The sequence below is a fragment of the Sorex araneus genome, chromosome 2 (assembly GCF_027595985.1).
Source record: "Sorex araneus isolate mSorAra2 chromosome 2, mSorAra2.pri, whole genome shotgun sequence".
NCBI lineage: Eukaryota > Metazoa > Chordata > Mammalia > Eulipotyphla > Soricidae > Sorex > Sorex araneus.
This window is the reverse complement of record NC_073303.1, coordinates 248,780,566-248,798,175: the sequence shown is the minus strand read 5'-3', so window position 1 is coordinate 248,798,175 and position 17,610 is coordinate 248,780,566. Positions and strand designations below refer to the sequence as shown.

At 47.0% G+C, this 17,610-nt stretch overlaps 1 protein-coding gene across 2 annotated transcripts in view; it reads right to left on the bottom strand.

Annotated features, from left to right (window-relative positions):
• The window catches only part of UIMC1 (ubiquitin interaction motif containing 1), a 73,229-nt gene that overhangs the window by 35,928 nt on the left and 19,691 nt on the right, over positions 1 to 17,610 (bottom strand). For both annotated transcript variants that reach the window (XM_004611435.2, XM_055127704.1), the window contains 2 exons: positions 9,534 to 9,598; positions 5,491 to 5,567 (listed from right to left, as the gene is read on the bottom strand). In XM_004611435.2, coding sequence (XP_004611492.2) covers positions 5,491 to 5,567; positions 9,534 to 9,598 — 142 coding nt within the window. The remainder of the gene's footprint in view (positions 1 to 5,490; positions 5,568 to 9,533; positions 9,599 to 17,610) is intronic.

Below are 17,610 nucleotides of genomic sequence, written 5' to 3'. Positions count from 1 at the left end.
AAAGGTGAAGGTTCCTTAATTCCCAGCCCTCTCTCCATTATCTATTGGGTCAGGAACATTGATATCGGGTCCAGATTTGTATTTGGGGGCCACAGACCTGGCTGAGTGGTAAAGTGCGTGCCTTATATGCAAGACCCCCCAGCATAAATAAATAAAAATAGGATCCGTAGGCCAAGGATGTGGCTGGTGAGCACAGGCCCTGCATGACCAGGTCCTGGGCTGGATCCTGGCACAGCTAGACGCCTGAGTATGGGACAGGACATCACAACAGCCCCTGAAGTGACGGGGGGGGGGGGGGGGAGAGGGCCCCGAGGCTTTTGAGACTGGTTTGGGAATTAGTCAACAAGAGCTCCTAATCAAATCCTGTGGGATGACCTGCTTGATCCAGTTGCGTTAGTGTTAGCCATGGGCTTTCCTCATTGTTCTGACTAGGGTTGCCTTTACATTTATTTGTGTGGTTTCAAAAGGAAGATCTACAGACCCCCAAGTGAAATATTTACTTTCTAGTCTTGTATTACCAAACAAACAAAAAAAAAGTTTGTCTGTCTCTGATTTTGACATCTATCATGTAATATAATAACAATATCTACATTTCAAAGGACAAAATATCTGGCCAAGAAATTCATCTCAGAACACACACACACACACACACACACAGAGTTCAGTTCTCTGTGATCAGAGTCTATGCAGCTAACTGGTACGTCACAAAAACAACAAACGATCCATGTTGAATAAATAAAGTACCTGTCAGATGCTAGGGTATTCTTTTGAATCATAAAAGGATTGAATCTATTTCTGAGTTAACTATATTTTAATATGTCCTAATTTTTTTTTAAGACTGAATAACAAGCACACATACACATAACGCACACACACCCAGAGAAACAGATTTTCACTCCCTTGTTGGAAAAAAAAAAGGCTTAGACCGCATAATTTTCAAAATCTTCTTGTCAGATTTCCTGGAGAGATAGTACCAAAAAAGACATTCAGTCTTTTGAGTTAAGAACTGCTGGGGCTTGCGAAATCATACAGCAGATAGGCTGCTTGCCTTTCGTGCAGTTGACCCAGGTTCTATCCCTGGCACTGCTGAAGGGAATGGGTCTCCCTAATCCCACCAGAAGGGACCCCTGAGTGCAGCTGCCCTTAGGGATCTGGCCATGGCCACAGAATAAAAAATAAACAAAAAGAAATTACAAGCTGGTTTTTGTTTGCACTACTGCCAGAATTGCTTAAACTCGGTGGTGGAGACTGGCATATGTGAAGCTCTGGGTTCAACAAAACAAAAAAAAAATTAAAAGTCTTGAGTTGGGGGGCTGGAGTGATAGTACAGCGGGTAGGGCATTTGCCCCGGGTTCAATTCCCAGTAACCCATATGGTCCCCCGAGCACCACCAGGAGTAATTCCTGAGTGCAGAGCCAGGAGGAACCCCTGTGCATCGGCAGATGTGACCCAAAAAGCAAAAAAATTTTAAAAAAATTTTTAAAGTCTTGAATTAACCTTTCTGCAAATGGCCAAAATGTCTAACCATAAAGACAACTTAGGAGGCCCCTTGGAAAGAATGGCTGGGGCAGGAGTAGTACTGCAGAGGGTAGGGCGTTGGCCTTGTACTCGGCCCACCCTGGTTCTCAATCCCCTGCACTACAGAGAACACCCTGAGCCCCTCCAGGAGTGATCCCTGAGCACAGAACCAGGAATAAGCTTTGAGCACTGCTGAGTGTGGCCCAAACACCCCAGCAGTGCATGCGAGCACTCGCACACACACCCACCCCACCCCCCCACACACAGAAACAACAAGACAACAAGGCTAGTAGTTTGCATAATACAGGTCTAAGAACAATCCTTCTTCGTCAGAATGAGTCACATCTAGAAAGGTATTAAAATTCTGCATCATGATACCTGGAATTAGACCCCTGAAAGTGTCTCAACTATGAGCCCAGGGAATGAAGCGAGCTGGACTACCAGCCCTGATCTGCATTCCTTCCCTGGAAACCCACTTGTTGGGACAATTTAGATCCACGGCATCTAAGTTATCTATTTCAAGAGAGACTCAGGAGGAGTCTGGCTCCATGGGAAAGGAGTTCTATTTTCTTAGCCAGAGGAACGGTAATGTTATGGCATCCTTTTGCGATCTCATTTAGAAGCAGTTTATGTCAGCAAACAGTTGGACTTAATTAGCAGGCTAATGACAGCCAGTCACGATCACAAAAGGGATCTAACCTCGGTGATGAAGGGTTGGCTTGCCCCCCACCCCCACTCCACCCATTAAGCCAGGGCTTTCCAGATTATTATATTTGCAGGTTCCTCCCGCCTGGCCCCCCGTGACATCACAGGCCCTCTACCAGATAGAGAGGTGCCCTACAGGCTAGTGGAGTCAGCAGTCCCCGGCAGAGAGGGGGGAAAGCTTTCTTTGCCCCAGGATTGCACAGCAGCTTCGAGTTCTCCTGCCAAAGGTGGGAGCCCTTGGTGGGGCGCTCTTGGTGGGTAGCCTTTGGCAGTCAGCCTAATACGTTTCGCATGAATTCAGAAATTACTTTCATGAAGAACCAACTAGGGGGGGATGTTGCAGAGATACTACAGCAGGCAGGGCAGCTGCCTTGCATGCCACAGGCCAGAGTTCAATCCCCAGCACCCTACAGGGTCCGAAAAAAAGAACCAACAGTACGGATCCCCAGCACCCCATATGGTCCCTTGGGCACTGCCAGGGTCACTATCGAACACGAAGCTAGAATAATTCCTAAGTACCACCAGGTGTGCCCCAACAAAACAAAACCCCACAAGAAAAACAAAAAAATCAAGAGAGGTAGCACAAAGGTTTACTTTGCATATGTCCGACACTGGTTCAAATCCCAGGCAACATGGATGGTGGCCCAACAGAAGAGTCCCCAAGACCACTGAGTGTGGCCCCAAACCCTCCCCAACTACCACCCAAGAACCAACAGAGTGAAATTTAAAAAAAAAAACGTTTTTAAAAAGGCCTTTTGGAGGGTCTGGAACGATAGCACAACGGGTAGGGCATTTGCCTTGCATGTGGCCAACCTGGGTTCGATTTCCAGCATCCCATATGGTTCCCCAAGCATCGCCAGGAGTAATTCCTGAGTGCAGAGCCAGGAGTAACCCCTGAGCACTGCCGGGAGTGACCCAAAAAGCAAAAATAAATAAACAAATAAAAATAAAATAAAAACATTTACAAGACTTTCCTAGATAAATTAGTTTGAGTCTTTGTGGGAAAAATGTAGGGGGTAGGGGAAAGGTCAACATAAAACCCCAAGTCCCTCCGAGCCTAAAAGGCTATACGATACCTAACAGAAAGCTATAAGTGACTTAGAGGAACTTCTCTATAACACTCGCTGCTCCAACACAATAGGAAGTCCTTCAACCTCACAGCTTCTAGAAGTCAAAAGAGGCTGGAGAGGGAAAGGCAATTGCCTTATACACGCCAATGTGTTCAATCCCCCACACCCACAGGATCCCCTGAGCACTTCTAGGGGTGATCCCTGAGCAGTGCCAGGAGCCAGGAGTAAGCCCTGAGGATGAACAGGCCTGGCCCAAACACCCTGCCCCATACCCCCACTCCCCCCCACCGCCCCCGCCTATAAAATGTCGAGAGAAACTGGGGAGACTGTTCAACTGACTAGAATGAGTTTCTGAGTTTGATTCCCCAGCACCACAGTCTCCTGAGCTCTGTCAAGAATAATCCTGAAACGCTGAGCCAGAGTAACCCTGAGCACCACCAGGTGTGGCCCCCAAACAAAAACTAGTTAGGGGGCTGGAGCGATAGCACAGCAGGTAGGGTGTTTGCCTTGCACACAGCCAGCCTAGGTTAGATTTCCAGCATCTCATATGGTGCCCCGAGCACTACCAGGAGTAATTCCTGAGTGCAAAACCAGGAATAACCCCTGTGCAATGCCAGGTGTGAACCAAAAAGAAAAAAAAAAAAACCAAGTTAGATAATACCCAAACTGCGCAACAATACTCAATTTCTAGTCTCCTTGTGCAGACTCATATGAAAACCAAGGAGCAGGGCTAGGGAGACACCTTACCAATGGCCAGTGGCAGAGTTCAGGCCAGCAGAGTTCCACCCCCAGCGCTACAGCGCCACCCCCCACACCCAGTACTGCCAACCTAAGCTACCTCATGCCTGGTCACCAGGAGTGATCCCTATGAAAAATCCTAATAATGGGGCCTGAGAGATAGCATAGAGAGTAGGGAGTTTGTCTTCCATGTGGTTGACCTGGGTTCGATACCCAACAACTCATATGGTCCCCAGAGCACTGCCAGGAGTAATTTCAGAGTGCAGAGCCAGAAGTAGCCATGAGCATCATTGGGTATGGCCCCAAAACCAAAAAAAAAAAAAAAAAGAAAAAGAAAAAAGAAAGAAAAACTCTAATAGGGACTAGAATGATAGCTCAACAGGCTGAGCATAGATATGCATGCGGGAAGCCCACGGTCAAGTTCCAGCACCACATGGTTCACCAGGGGTGACCGTGAGCACCAAGACAGGAGTTGCCACCCTTGAACACCAGGTGGCCCAACCCCCCACCACCTCCAAACAAAACAAAGAAAATCATAATAATTAGTAAAAGGTTCTCAGAAGAAGAAAGGCAGATTAGAAGACAGTCTGACCCTGAGAATTCAGAAGCCAAAATATAAAATTCCTCTTGGCTCTGAATGCTGAGTTCTCAGTCCGTCTGCTTTGCGGAAAACAAAGAAAGTAAAGAAACAAACAGATCCAGGTGCCATAGAGGTTTCACAATAAAAATACCTTTGAGGAAAAAAGGCTGAGATTCAGTCAATGTCCATTTCAAAAAAGGAGACAGCCAGAGCATGTGACAGCTGGAGCACGTGGCAGACCTGGGTTCTATCCCTAGCATCCGATATGGTCCCTGGCATCCCTGAGCACTGCCAGGAGTGATCCCTGAGCACAGTGCTAGGAGGAAGCCCCGAACACAGCCAGGTGTGACCCAAAAGACAAACAAACAAAAAAGGACGAAATGAGAACAAAACAAACAACAACAAAAAAAGAATACTGGAGGGGGCTGGAGTGATAGCACAGCGGGTAGGCTGTTTGTCTTGCACGTGGCCGACCCAGGTTCGATTCCCAGAATCCCATATGGTCCCCCGAGCACCGCCTGGAGTAATTCCTGAGTGCAGAGCCAAGAGTAACCTCTGAGCATTGCCAGGTGTGATCCAAAAAGAGAAAAAAAAAAAGAACATTGGAGTGATAGTACAGTGGGGTACACTTGTCTTACATACTGCCACCCCCAGTTTGATCCCTTGCACAGAATACGGTCCCTTGAGAATAGCCTGGGGTCACTACTGAGCACAGAACCAGGAGTAGCCCCTAAGTACCACTAGGTACGTGACTCTAAAGCTCCTAAAAAGAGACAGAGGGTGTATGTACACAAGTCTATATGAGTATGTGTGATTCCCTCAGAAAGGTGGGAAAACAAATGAGGGTGAGAAATAGTTCGAGCAAAGTAAGGTGCTCACCTGGACACACAGTGATTTCCTCTGCAGAACCCTCTGGCCGAGGGACGGAACTTCTCTTGCTGGGCAAAGTGGCAACGCTGAAAAAGACGCAAAGCCCCCAATGAGTTTCCCCAGAAAAATCACCCAGAACACAGGCCAAAGTAGTGCTGAGTCCCTACCAAAGACTTCAGCTGTGGAATCCTTACAGGCCAACTGGAAGCAAGACCCAGAACCCGGAAAATCAACATGCCCAGGACTGTGGTTCCAGTGAAATCACAGATAAGGAACCTCCCACCCCCACCCCCACCACACACACACACACACACACACACACACACACACTTTGGGCATCTTCATACACAAAAGTGGGGGGATTAAGGAGGATGTATGAGGGCCAGAGAGACAGGTTAAGACACTTGTCTTGCCCATGGCCAACCCAGGTTCTATCCCCAGCACTGCATATGGTAGATGCCCAGAGCCCCACCATGAATGATCCCTGAGCACCATGAATGATCCCTGAGCCAGAGAAAGCCCTGAGTACTGTTGGTTGTGGCCAAAAAACAAAATCAAAAGCCAAGATGTCAAAAGTGCTTGAAGGTCCCTCACTGCCTCCTGAGGCTAGGGATTTATATGCCCTTAAGAGAGGATATGAAGGGGCCAGAGAGATAGTACAATGAGTAGGGCACTTGCCGTGCATGAGGCTAATCTTAGTTTGATCGCTGGCATCCCAATGATTGCCCAAACACCACCAGGAGTGATCCCTGAGCACAGAGCCAGGACTAAGTCTTGAACATAGCTGAGGGTGATCAGAAAAGCCCAAAACCAAAAGAGAGAGAGAGAGAGAAACATGGAGGTTCTCCTGGCAATATGCTTGCAAGATCCCTGCTCACCTGACAGTTAAATGTCTCTCAGGACGCGTCTTCCTGAGCAACAAAAATAAGATGCCATTCCAAATGATCCTACAGTAAAATTCTGCCCACACACGTTGAACATCTCTTCCGAGAAAACCCTGATTATGAATTGCTCCCCTCATCCACCTTCTGGTTTCCCTGCCAGCTCACGGGGGTGCAATCTTCCTGGCACGGGAAGCAAGGCTGCAAGCCCCGAGCCTCTGAACTAACCCTCCTCACGCTTCAGAGCTTCGCCAGGAGTTCGATCAAGTATGCAAGAGGACACTGAAACACACACAGCCCGCCCAGCAGATGTGGACCAGGGAGAAGAGAAAGGAACCGCCTCCGCTCCGTGATAAACAACGGAATCCTGATAGGAAACCACAAGTGATTTCTCTCTCAATAAACCATCTCAGTGCCTTTGTTTTCAGAGCCTAAGCCAAACCCAGTCTACTCTGTGCGTGACAGGAAGGTTCTTTTCAAACGGTCCATGGCCATACAATTTGCTGACACTTCTAAAATGGGCTAATCAATTGGAAGGCAAACCACATTGCCTGCGAGTCCAGCTCTCTCCTGGTGACACACTGTATAATCATTTATTAAAACCTCCATCTGCTCAGTACAAGGCTCACCACCACAGAGCAGAGGGGGCGGCAGGAAGCAGAAGGCCGACTCCAGTTAAAACCACTTCCAGAACTATCTTGACAGCGGGAGAATCAAACCAAAGCCATATTCTTCAGCTCCACAAGACCTACCTACTCCTAGCCCCTGCGCCCAAGTGCACAGACTAAATTGCAGCCAATGGTAATCGAGCCTCAACATGGAAATAAAGGGTCACACGATGCAAAATTAAGCTCGCTGATAAGCTCCAAAGGTCAACAACTAGACATACAGGGGGAAAAATGATGAGTCCAATCCAGTTAATAGTGCTGTTTGTAATCCGTCAACCACCATTTATTATTAAAGTGAGAATACATAAAGTCAGGAACCCTATCAATCAATCAGCAAGAATAATTGAGGAGGGAATACCAACCCGACCATTTAAGAGAAAGCTGAGACACAATCAGATGAAAAGTGGCATACAGAGGCCAGGAAGAGGGCACAGAGGTTAAGGCTGTTGCCTTGCTTGTGGATGACCCCAGTTTGATCCCTCATACTGCTGAGGGTCCCCAAAGTAATGCTAGGAGTGATCCCTGAGCACAGAGCCATCAGTAAGCCCTGAGCACTGCTGGGTATAACCCCGAAACTCCTAACCCTCCCCAAATTACTGCTGTTTATAATCCATTAAGCACTATTATTTAAGTATGAATACTTAAAGCCAGGACCCCATCAATCAATCAGCAAGAATAATTGAGGAGGGAATACCAACCTGACCATTTAAGAGAAAGCTGAGACACAATCAGATGAAAAGTGGCACACGGGGGCCAGAGCAATAGTACAGCGGGGAGGGCATTTGCCTTGCACACAGCCTACCCAGGTTTCATCCCTGGCAGCCCATATGGTCTCCTGAGCCGGTGAGGAGTGACCGCTGAGCACTGCAGGGTGTGGCCCAGCCCGACATCTCCCACCCACCCTCCCATCCCCGCCCCCAAAAAGAAAAGTGGCAGGAAGGGAGGATGAGTCAATTTAGTGTGGCCCAAAGGAGGGGAAAGCTTCAAAGAGGATGTAAGTCAAAGGAGTCAGTCTAAAAGATATCTGTGGACTGGCTCTACAGCTGAAAGACGCTCAGCAGCAGGAACAGAGGAGGGGCTTAGGAAGACTACAGGGGGTTAGAGAGAGTACAAGGGACAAAGCCATCTGGTGCGATCCCTACTACCACATTAGGTCCCCCAGCCCCAGCAGGAGTGCTCCCTGAGTAGAGTCAGGAGCACAGCACAGCTGACTGTGGCCCAAACCACCCAACAACAAAAAAGGAGGAAAACTGAAAATAAAATCCTTCAACTTGACATAGAAAATGAGAGTAGTAGAGCCAGCGAGTACAAGGGCTAAGGCTCGCACACGACTGACTCTGGTTCAATCCTCAGCACCACATTTGGTCCTCCGCCCAGTACCACCACAGGTCACCCAGGCAGACCAAAAAACACCTGCACATACGGCCCCAATCTCCCCACCACCACACATTCACACTGGCAAGAGATAGTATAGTACAGTGGGTAGAGCAAGGCCAATCCAAGGTCTGATCCCTGGCACCCTAAAGGGTCCGTGAGCCCCACCAGGATCCCTGAGCCCAGAGCCAGGAATAAACCCTGTGCACTGCTGAATGTGGCCCCCATTTTTTTTTTTATTCGACTGTTTTCGTTTGTGAGTTGCACTCAGTAATGCTCATGAGTTACTCCTGGCTCTGTGCTCAGGAATTCCTGGTGGTACTCGGAGGACGATATGGAACACTGGGGACAGAACCCAGGTAGGCCACTTGCAAGGCAAGCAACCTACCCACTGTACTATCTCTCCAGCCCCAGCTCCCTAAATTTCTTAAAATAAATAACAAAAATAAAAGGGCTTAGGGGCTGGAAAGAGTACCGTGGATAAGGCACTTATTTGCATGCAGCCATCCTTGATTTGATCCCCACCATCCCACACGATCCTCCAAAGCCCATCAGAAGTGATTCCTGAGCGCAGAGCCAAGAGGAAGCCCTGACCACAGCAGAAAAGCCCCGCAAAATAAAAGGGCTTTTAAAATAAAAGTCTGGGCTGGAGAGACAGTACAGCAGGTAGGGTATTTATCCTGCATGCAGACAACCCAGGCTTGGTCCCTGGTATCCCATATGGTCCCCCGAGCATCACCAAGGATGATTCCTGAGTGCAGAGCCAGGAGTGACCCTGAGCATTGTCAGGTGTGGCCCAAAAACTAAAAACAAAAATTAAAGACATTGGGGCTGGAGTGATAGCACAGCGGGTAGGGCGTTTGTCTTGCACACGGCCGACCCGGGTTCAATTCCCAGCATCCCATATGGTCCCCCGAGCACCGCCAGGAGTAATTCCTGAGTGCAGAGCCAGGAGTAACCCCTGTGCATCGCCGGGTGTGACCCAAAAAGCAAAAAAAAAAAAAATTAAAGACATTAAAAAAAAAATGTTAAGCCCTGGCAAACTGTCCTACATCAGATGCACCTGTGGTTCATCTCTCTTTCTAGTATTTCAGGAAGAAGTGAGCCCCCCCAACATATCTGCTCTTACCTTTTGGATGCAGATACAGAGTTTCTTTCTTCAGAGGTTCCTTCAAGAAACAGCCCTTGGGAAGACTGCAAAGAAACAGGCCATAGTTTACATACACGGGCACAGAGGAACTGATCTCCCTTGTCTTAGGATAGTTTCGGCGGTGCCAACTGTACCATGCAGCAGCGAACAATGAGAACAAATGCTTTGAGAGCAAGTGCCGCCATTTCCATCCAAAGTTCAGCCCGCAGAGACAGAGGCCTGAGGGTGAAATAACCAGGGATGGATCACCTATGAACTTTGTGATCCCAGAGAAGTCAACCTCCGAATCTGTCTCCTTGCATGAACATGGGGATTAAGTTCAGCTCCTCAGTGTTCGAGTGAGAATGGAAGCCAGTAACAATGCAGCCTCACACTTGCTGAAATTCAACACACTGCACGTTTATTGGTAAGTGAATTTAAACAAACAAGCAAAGGAGTCTTTTTCAGAAAAAGGAAACTTAGGGTGTTGTTGATGGGGGGAAAAGGAAAGAGAAAGGTCACTTTTCTTTTCTTCGTCTTCTTTTTTTTTTTTTTTTTTTCTTTTTGGGTCATACCCACATTGCTCAGGGATCACTCCTGGCAGTGCTTGTGGGACCATATGGAATGCCAGGGATTGAACCTGAGCCGGACACGTGCAAGGCAAACACTTTACCCACTCCACCTCCTGAAAGGTCACTTTCAGTAGAAAAACCGGGAAAGGGTGGAACAGGGAAAAAAATAAGGCCCTGGTAATCTTCCATACAGCAGACCCAAGTTTGCTCTCTGGCACCCCCTAAGGTCAGGACTAAGACCTAAGCACCACCAGGGGTGGCTCAACAACCGCCTCCCCGCTGCAAATACTGGGGAAAATGCTGTCCTTTGTTGGAAGTCTCTGGGGAACAGCCAAGTCATACCCCAAGCTGAAGCTTCCTTTGCTACAAATGTGCCACGATGCTAGATTCTAGGATATCTGTTAAGAAATGTGACCAACAGCAACTGATCCAAAGCTTTTCTTCTTCGATTCATCATTTCAGCTGGTATAAATGTCAGCTTATTAACTGGAGGTGCACAAAAGCAGCTTCCGCTGCCTGGGTGGGGGAGCACAAGTAGTGGGATGGGGGAGACTTTGGAGGTGGTGCCTGAGCTGGGAGGCTTCCCCCAGTTGATGAAAAGCTTCCAGTGGAAATTCTCAGGGTCTCCAAGAGGATATAAATAATCTAAACAAGTGAGGCATCCCGCTTGCCACTCTGCTCAATGATGAAATAGACTAAAAAACAGGAAGCGCCGAGATGAGGCTTCAGTCACGGGGAAGATAAAGTTGTCCAATGATCAGGGATGCAGTCATTATGAAAAATGGAAGTTCGGCAAAACTGTCAGAAGGACTGAAATACAACAGCAATAAATACTTCACCTGACTATTCGTTGGAACCCAGAAGTGACAAAAACCGTTTCATTCCAGAATCAAAGAGGGGGAAAAAAATAATTTTTTTTAAGCCAAAACAAAGGTAAATACTGACACCTAGTGTCTGGTTGATAGAACTTTGTGTTTTTTGGATGACTATAAAATAGCCTGGGATTCAGAAGCAATCAAGGCACTTAGAGGTTATAAAAGATCTCCATTCTCACTTTACATTCAAGAATATCTCTACTCCAGGTGGGACAGTACGGAGAACAAGGTGTCTGCCTGCCTTGCATATGGCCAACTCTGGATTGAGCCCTGGCACCAGATGGGGTCATCCTCTGTACATCACAAGGAATGATCCCTGAGCACAGAGCTAAGAGTAAGCCCTGAACCCCACCCCCCAATCTCTACCGTGCCATTTTTTTTTAAATTGTACTTCTACCCTGTGCCAGACCTATGCTAATCATTTTGTTTACGCTGTTTCCTTTAATCTTCACAAGAACCTTTGAGGCAGAAACCACTCAATTATCTTAGCAATGAGCAAAATGGAATTGTCCATTATATAATTTGCCCCAAATACCACAGAGCTGATCCGAAATAGAGCTGCAATTTCAGAATCCAAAGTCCATGCTTTAATCAGCACTGCGGAGTTCACGGAAATGCTCTTCCCCGCCATTTCCACGCTGAATCCAAAGAACGTCTCCATTTCAATAAACCCTGTTTAATTTCTACACTTACAAGTCAGTGGCAGGCAGTCATGTGAATGTCAGGGGGAATGTGAGGTCCTCCCAGAATATGAAAACAATATAACAAAACAAGTGAACAAACTCTTGATTAGAATCCCCAAACCTAATCAAGGGAAACGAAAGTACGACAAGAATATTAACTTGAAAAAAGTTGTGGCCAAATCAAGACATTGCAATCTCTGTTAAGAAATATGTTTCTGGGGCTGGAGCGATAGCCCAGCGGGTAAGGCGTTTGCCTTGCAGGCAGCCGACCCGGGTTCTAATCCCAGCATCCCATATGGTCCCCTGAGCACCGCCAGGGGTAATTCCTGAGTGAAGAGCCAGGAGTAACCCCTGTGCATCGCCGGGTGTGATCCCCCCCCAAAAAAAAAAAAAAAAAGAAATATGTTTCTGGAGCTGGAGCGTTAGTACATTAGATAGGGTGTTTGCCTGGTACACAGTTGACCTGGGTTTGATCCCCAGCATGGCATATAGTCCCCCAAGCCCCGCCAGGAGTGATTCTTGAGCACTGCTGGGTGTGGCCTAGAAAGCCAGGGAAAAAAAGTTCTGAGGCCAGAGTGACAATACAGAGAGCAGGGTATTTGTCTTGAATACTGCCAGCCTGGGTTCAATTCCTGCCACCCCATATGGCACCCCCAAGACCTGCCAGGAGTGATCCCTTAACACAGAACCAGGAGTAAGCACTGAGTGCCATGAGGTACAACCAAAAAACAAAACAACAACAAAAAAGAATTATGTCGACAAAATGGGATAGCTCTACAAGGAATCTAAAGAAATTTCCACCTCTAGAGCACAGGTGGGGAATGCTGCAGGTGTGGAAATGGCCCTGGTGTATGATGGGACAGACACAATGCATGTCACTAGCTGCCTGCATCCCATCTGCCTGTATCACAGGGCCCTCAAATCATGTTATAATTAATATCCAAATGGCTCTGGATGGGAAAAAGTTTCTCCACATCTGATCTAGAAGCAAGCAGTGTCTTTAACACAAATGCTGATGATTAGGTCCAGGTTTGGTCACTGTTCTCTTTAGAACTGGTAGGGCATCCTGCTCATGACAACAAAGTACTCTTTGTGATCAAGGGAACTAGATTTAATTGGTAGTAACAAAACTGTGACAGAGATTGCTTTGGGGTTTTATTTGGTTGGCTTTGGGTCCACACCCAGAGAAACTCAGGGGTCACTCCTGGCTCTGCACTCAGGAATTACTCCCGGCGGGGGGCTCAGGGGATCAGTCATATGAGAAGCTGGAGATGAAACCCAAGTCAACCACATGCAAGACCAGCACCCTAACCTGATGACAACCCACTTCTTTTTTCTTTTTTACAGGGGGGAAGGGAGCGGGAATTGCCCAGCGGTGCTCAGGGATCATTCCTGGCAAGGCTCTCCCTGCCTCAGGGTGCTGAGGATCTAAACCAGACCAGTCGCGTGTAAGGCAAGCACCCTATGTTCCATGCTCTCTCTGGACCCATGATCAGAATACTACTTGTTGGGTTCAGAGAAATAGTAAAGCACACAGCTAAGGCACTTGCCTTGCATGTAGCAGACCAGGGGTTTAATCCTTGTCAGCCTATAGGGTTCCCCCAAGCACTGTAGAGATCCCTGAGCAGAGTCAAGAGTAAGCCCTGAGCACCCAAACCATACATAAAGAAAACTTAAAAGAATCTTATCTGTAGCATTAAGCTGTCGGGGAAGTTAAGAGAACGTTCCGTCTAATCAGGTCAGTCACCTGATTCGGACCCAATTCCAGGCTATTCTAAAGACCCTGGCTGCTTTTAAACCCCAGTACAACCAAGTCTGTGCTCTCAAACTCTGGCCGCTGAGGTGCTTTTTCAAGTTACCCACTTGAATTACAAGCATGTACTGTTCGTTCTTTTTGGAGATAATTTGCTCTCTCAAGAAAAGAAGCAGCCTCTGATATGCAAAAAGAAAAACCACCCTAACTACAAAACATGCAATCGTTAGCATGACATCACCTAACTTTCCTTTCGGAGAAAACTGGCCAGTCATTAGCACTGTTAAGGAAAATGCTTGCCAGAAAGTCCCCTTCCAGAATGTGGGCAAGGGTGCATGGGTCCCACAGGAGCCTCCACGATGACCTTTGGCCCCTCAGAGAGAACTGTTATTGACCAATGGCCTATGATCTCAGAAACATCACGCCAGTTCTTTTAGGGGAAGACATGAATTACTAGTCCCATTTTATAGATATAAAAATGAAAATTCAGAGAGGCTAAATTGGCTTGCTCCTAGTTACAAAAACACGAAAGTCAAATTTCAAACTTTGATATTATGAAATTTCTCATAGCTACTGCTTTCTGAAATCTTTTCATGAGTTAAAAAAAAAGGCAGAATAGTGGCACAATAAAACCAAAAATTTATAGTCCAATAACACAAACAGCAACAGAAGACAATATGCAGCATTTGTAATTATGATTGCTTTTATGATTCTCAGGGAAAAAATATGTAAACTTTTACACCATGTAGACGTGTGAGAAAAAAAAAACTAAAGAGGCAACTTAAAGGATGGGTTATTAAGGCACTTGTGTATAGCCAACCCTGGTTCGATCTCCAGCATAGAAACAGTCCCCCCCCCCCACGCCCCAAATACCACCAGGAATAACTTCCCCTGAGCACTACCAGATATGACCCAAAAGCCAAAAATATAAGACAAAAAACACTGAAGAGAACACATAAATGTCCCCAAACAAAATTGTTTCAGTAAGTTAAAGAAAACCAGACATGAAACACATGTGGGGGTGAGAAATTAGTGGGGGTGAGAAAAAAACTAGAAAACTACACTTACTATCCCAAAGGATCGTGTCCCCAAATAAAGGAAGGTGCCAAAACACCAAGATTGGTGAGTTAGAAAAACACCCACGGGGCTAGAGCTAGTCTAGGGATAGGGCATGTGCCTTACATGAAGTCATCCCAGTTCAAATCCCTGGCACCACCCCCACAAATAGCCCCTGAGTACCCCCACATGTGACCAATTCCTCAAAAAATACCTATAGGGGCCAGAAGAAACAGTACAGCAGGTAAGGTGTTTGCCTTGCATTTAGCTGATTCAGCTTCAATCCCTGGTATCCCACAGAGGCCTCCAAACCCTGCCAGGAGTAATCCCAAGCATGCCAAAAACCAAAAGTCTGGGGTGCTGGAGGGAGTGTACAGCAGGTAGGGCGCTTGCCTTGCACGAAGTCATTCTGAGTTCAATCCCTGGCATTCGGTATGGTCCCTTGAGCATCGCCAGGAGTAATTCCTGAGCACAGAGCCAGAAGTAAGCCCTGAGCACCACTGGGTGTAGCACCCTTGGTGGGAGGGGGGAATCTAACACACCAGAAAAAGAATAGAAAGGGGCCCAATCCATTCATAAGGGACACAGCAGAGATATTCTCTCTCATCTCAGTCTGCCAAAAGCTCCCCAGAGCTATTGCAGCTCTGTGAATGGAGCAGGTGGTACTTATACAATGCAGGCAACCTGTCTATTTATACCTCAACAGAAGACAAACTGGCAATCGCTAACAAAATCCTAAATGACTATTTCCTTTGATCTACCAACTAAATCGACAAGAAATTCTCTAATATACCTTTCCCAGGTGGCTAAAAATACTCTCCGTCTAAGAGTAATCACTGCAATCATGTTCGTAATAGGAATTCTGGCTGGGGCCAAAGAGGTAGGACAGGGAAGGAAACAGTTTGGCTTTGCTTGCAGCTGACCCTGGTTCCATGCCCAGCACCATATAGGGTACCCTGAACACCGCCAAGAGTAACCCCTGAGCACTGCTGGATCTAGCCCAACCACCACACACAGGTGCACACCACACACACACACACACACACACACAGAAGAAATACTGGAAACTGAATGTTCATCTAATAGGGCACTAGATAAAATTAACTCAATCATACATGGGGTATGACAGAGGCAAGGATAAGAGAGAGAGAGAGAGAGAGAGAGAGAGAGAGAGAGAGAGAGAGAACAAGAGAGAGAGATTTTCTTCATGGTTATAGAATTCCTTTGTGGAGATTTAAAAAAAAACTAAAGGGCACAAGAAATATGCTGGGTTCAAGGCCCAGAATGAAAGTACAATGAGGCCAACCCAGGTTAAATCCCCAGCACCCCACTAGGCTCCCAGAGCCCCACCAGGAGTGACTCCTGAGCAGAGCCAGGAGTAAGCGCTGCTGAGTATGTCCCAAAAAAACAGAAGGAAAGAAAAATAGAAATATGACTGGACACTACCACAGAAATGGGGCCTACCTCTGTAGGTGGGGCAAGGACAAAGACAGGGATGGCCATTCCTTGGGGAAAAAAAAAAACTCAAGACACTCTGGGAGGAACAGATACCAATGACAACACTGATGATATCACCAATTATCAAAACAGGAGATTGGGCAAAAACAGAATGTTAATGGGGTTCCTCTTCGATGTCTTGATGGTGATTGCACAACTTTATAAATATACGGGCAGATTGTACAGCAGGGAAGGTGCTTGCCTTGCACACAGCCAGCATGAGTTTGATCCCTGGCACTGCATATGGTCTCCTGAGGCCTGCCAGGAGAGATTCCTGAACGTAGCCGGATATAGCCCCCAAACAAACAAAAACAAAACAAATAAACAAAAAAATGAACCAATTCTTTAGGCACAAGTTTGGGAGTCCCCTTCTACCCCTTTCACAGCCCATGATGGAACAATTCCCCTTCCCTGAGTTTCAAGTCTCTTAAGAGTAATCCTGGCAAAAAAAAAAAACGGGATGGAGCGATAACACAGCGGATAGGGCATTTGCCGCCTTGCACGCAGCCGACCGGGTTCGATCCCCAGCATCCCATATGGTCTCCCGAGCACTACCAGGAGTAATTCCTGAGTGCATGAGCCAGGAGTAACCCCTGTGGATTGCCGGGTATGACCCAAAAAGCCAAAAAAATAAAAAAGAGTAATCCTGGCCATGTGCCCCTTTTGAGAGCTTCCCCCCATAGCACCCCACTTGGCAAAAACACCCTATGAGAGCCGGGCGATACTTCAGTGGGTTGAGCACAGGCTCTGCATGCAGGAGCCCAGATTCCATCGCCAGCGTCACATGGTCTCCTGCGCACAGATAGGAGTGACCCCAAAACCAAAAAGGGGGTGGGTGGAGAAAGTAAATTACAAGGTCTGAGGGAAATTTAAAAAAAAAAAAGTGAAAAAAAAAAAGTGAGGGAAAGAGAAAGTACAAATGTGTGCTAACAAATGCAATACGGAAAATCTGGAACAATCCACTGGAAACTAGCACTAAAGACTGACTCCAGGAAACGGGTGGCTGGGATGGGAAATGAGACAAGGCTTCTTTTATTTATAGCTTCTAAATTCTGAGGCATGCAGACATTACTGTTATCTCTTGGAAATGTGAACTGCTGTAGACAGAAGAAAAATTTCAAGACACAGACCCAAAAAATGACTTCATGTTCATACCACCTGACTGAATAGTTTTCCAAAAGTAGGGCCAAATAAACAATAGAACATGGGGCTGGAGCGATAGTACAGCGGGTAGGGCATTTGCCTTGCAAGCGGCCAACCCGGGTTCAATCCCCAGCATCCCATATGGTCCCCTGAGCACCGCCAGAGGTAATTCCTGAGTGCAGAGCCAGGAGTACCCCTGTGCATCGCCGGATGTGACCCAAAAAGCAAAAAAAAAAAAAGAGAGAGAGAGAGACAGTACAACAGCCAGGGCACTTGCCTTGCACATGGCTGACCCAAATTCCATCCCCGGCAGCCCGCAGGATCCCCCAAGCCTGACCAAGAGCAATCTCTGAGCACAGAGCCAGGAGTAGTAGGCCCTGGGCACAGCTGGATATAGACCAAAAACATACCCAGAAACAAAGAAATTGTATACCTAACGGAAAAAGATACAAGATAAATTATGCACTGGGAGAAAGGAACAAAAACTATTACAAGAGA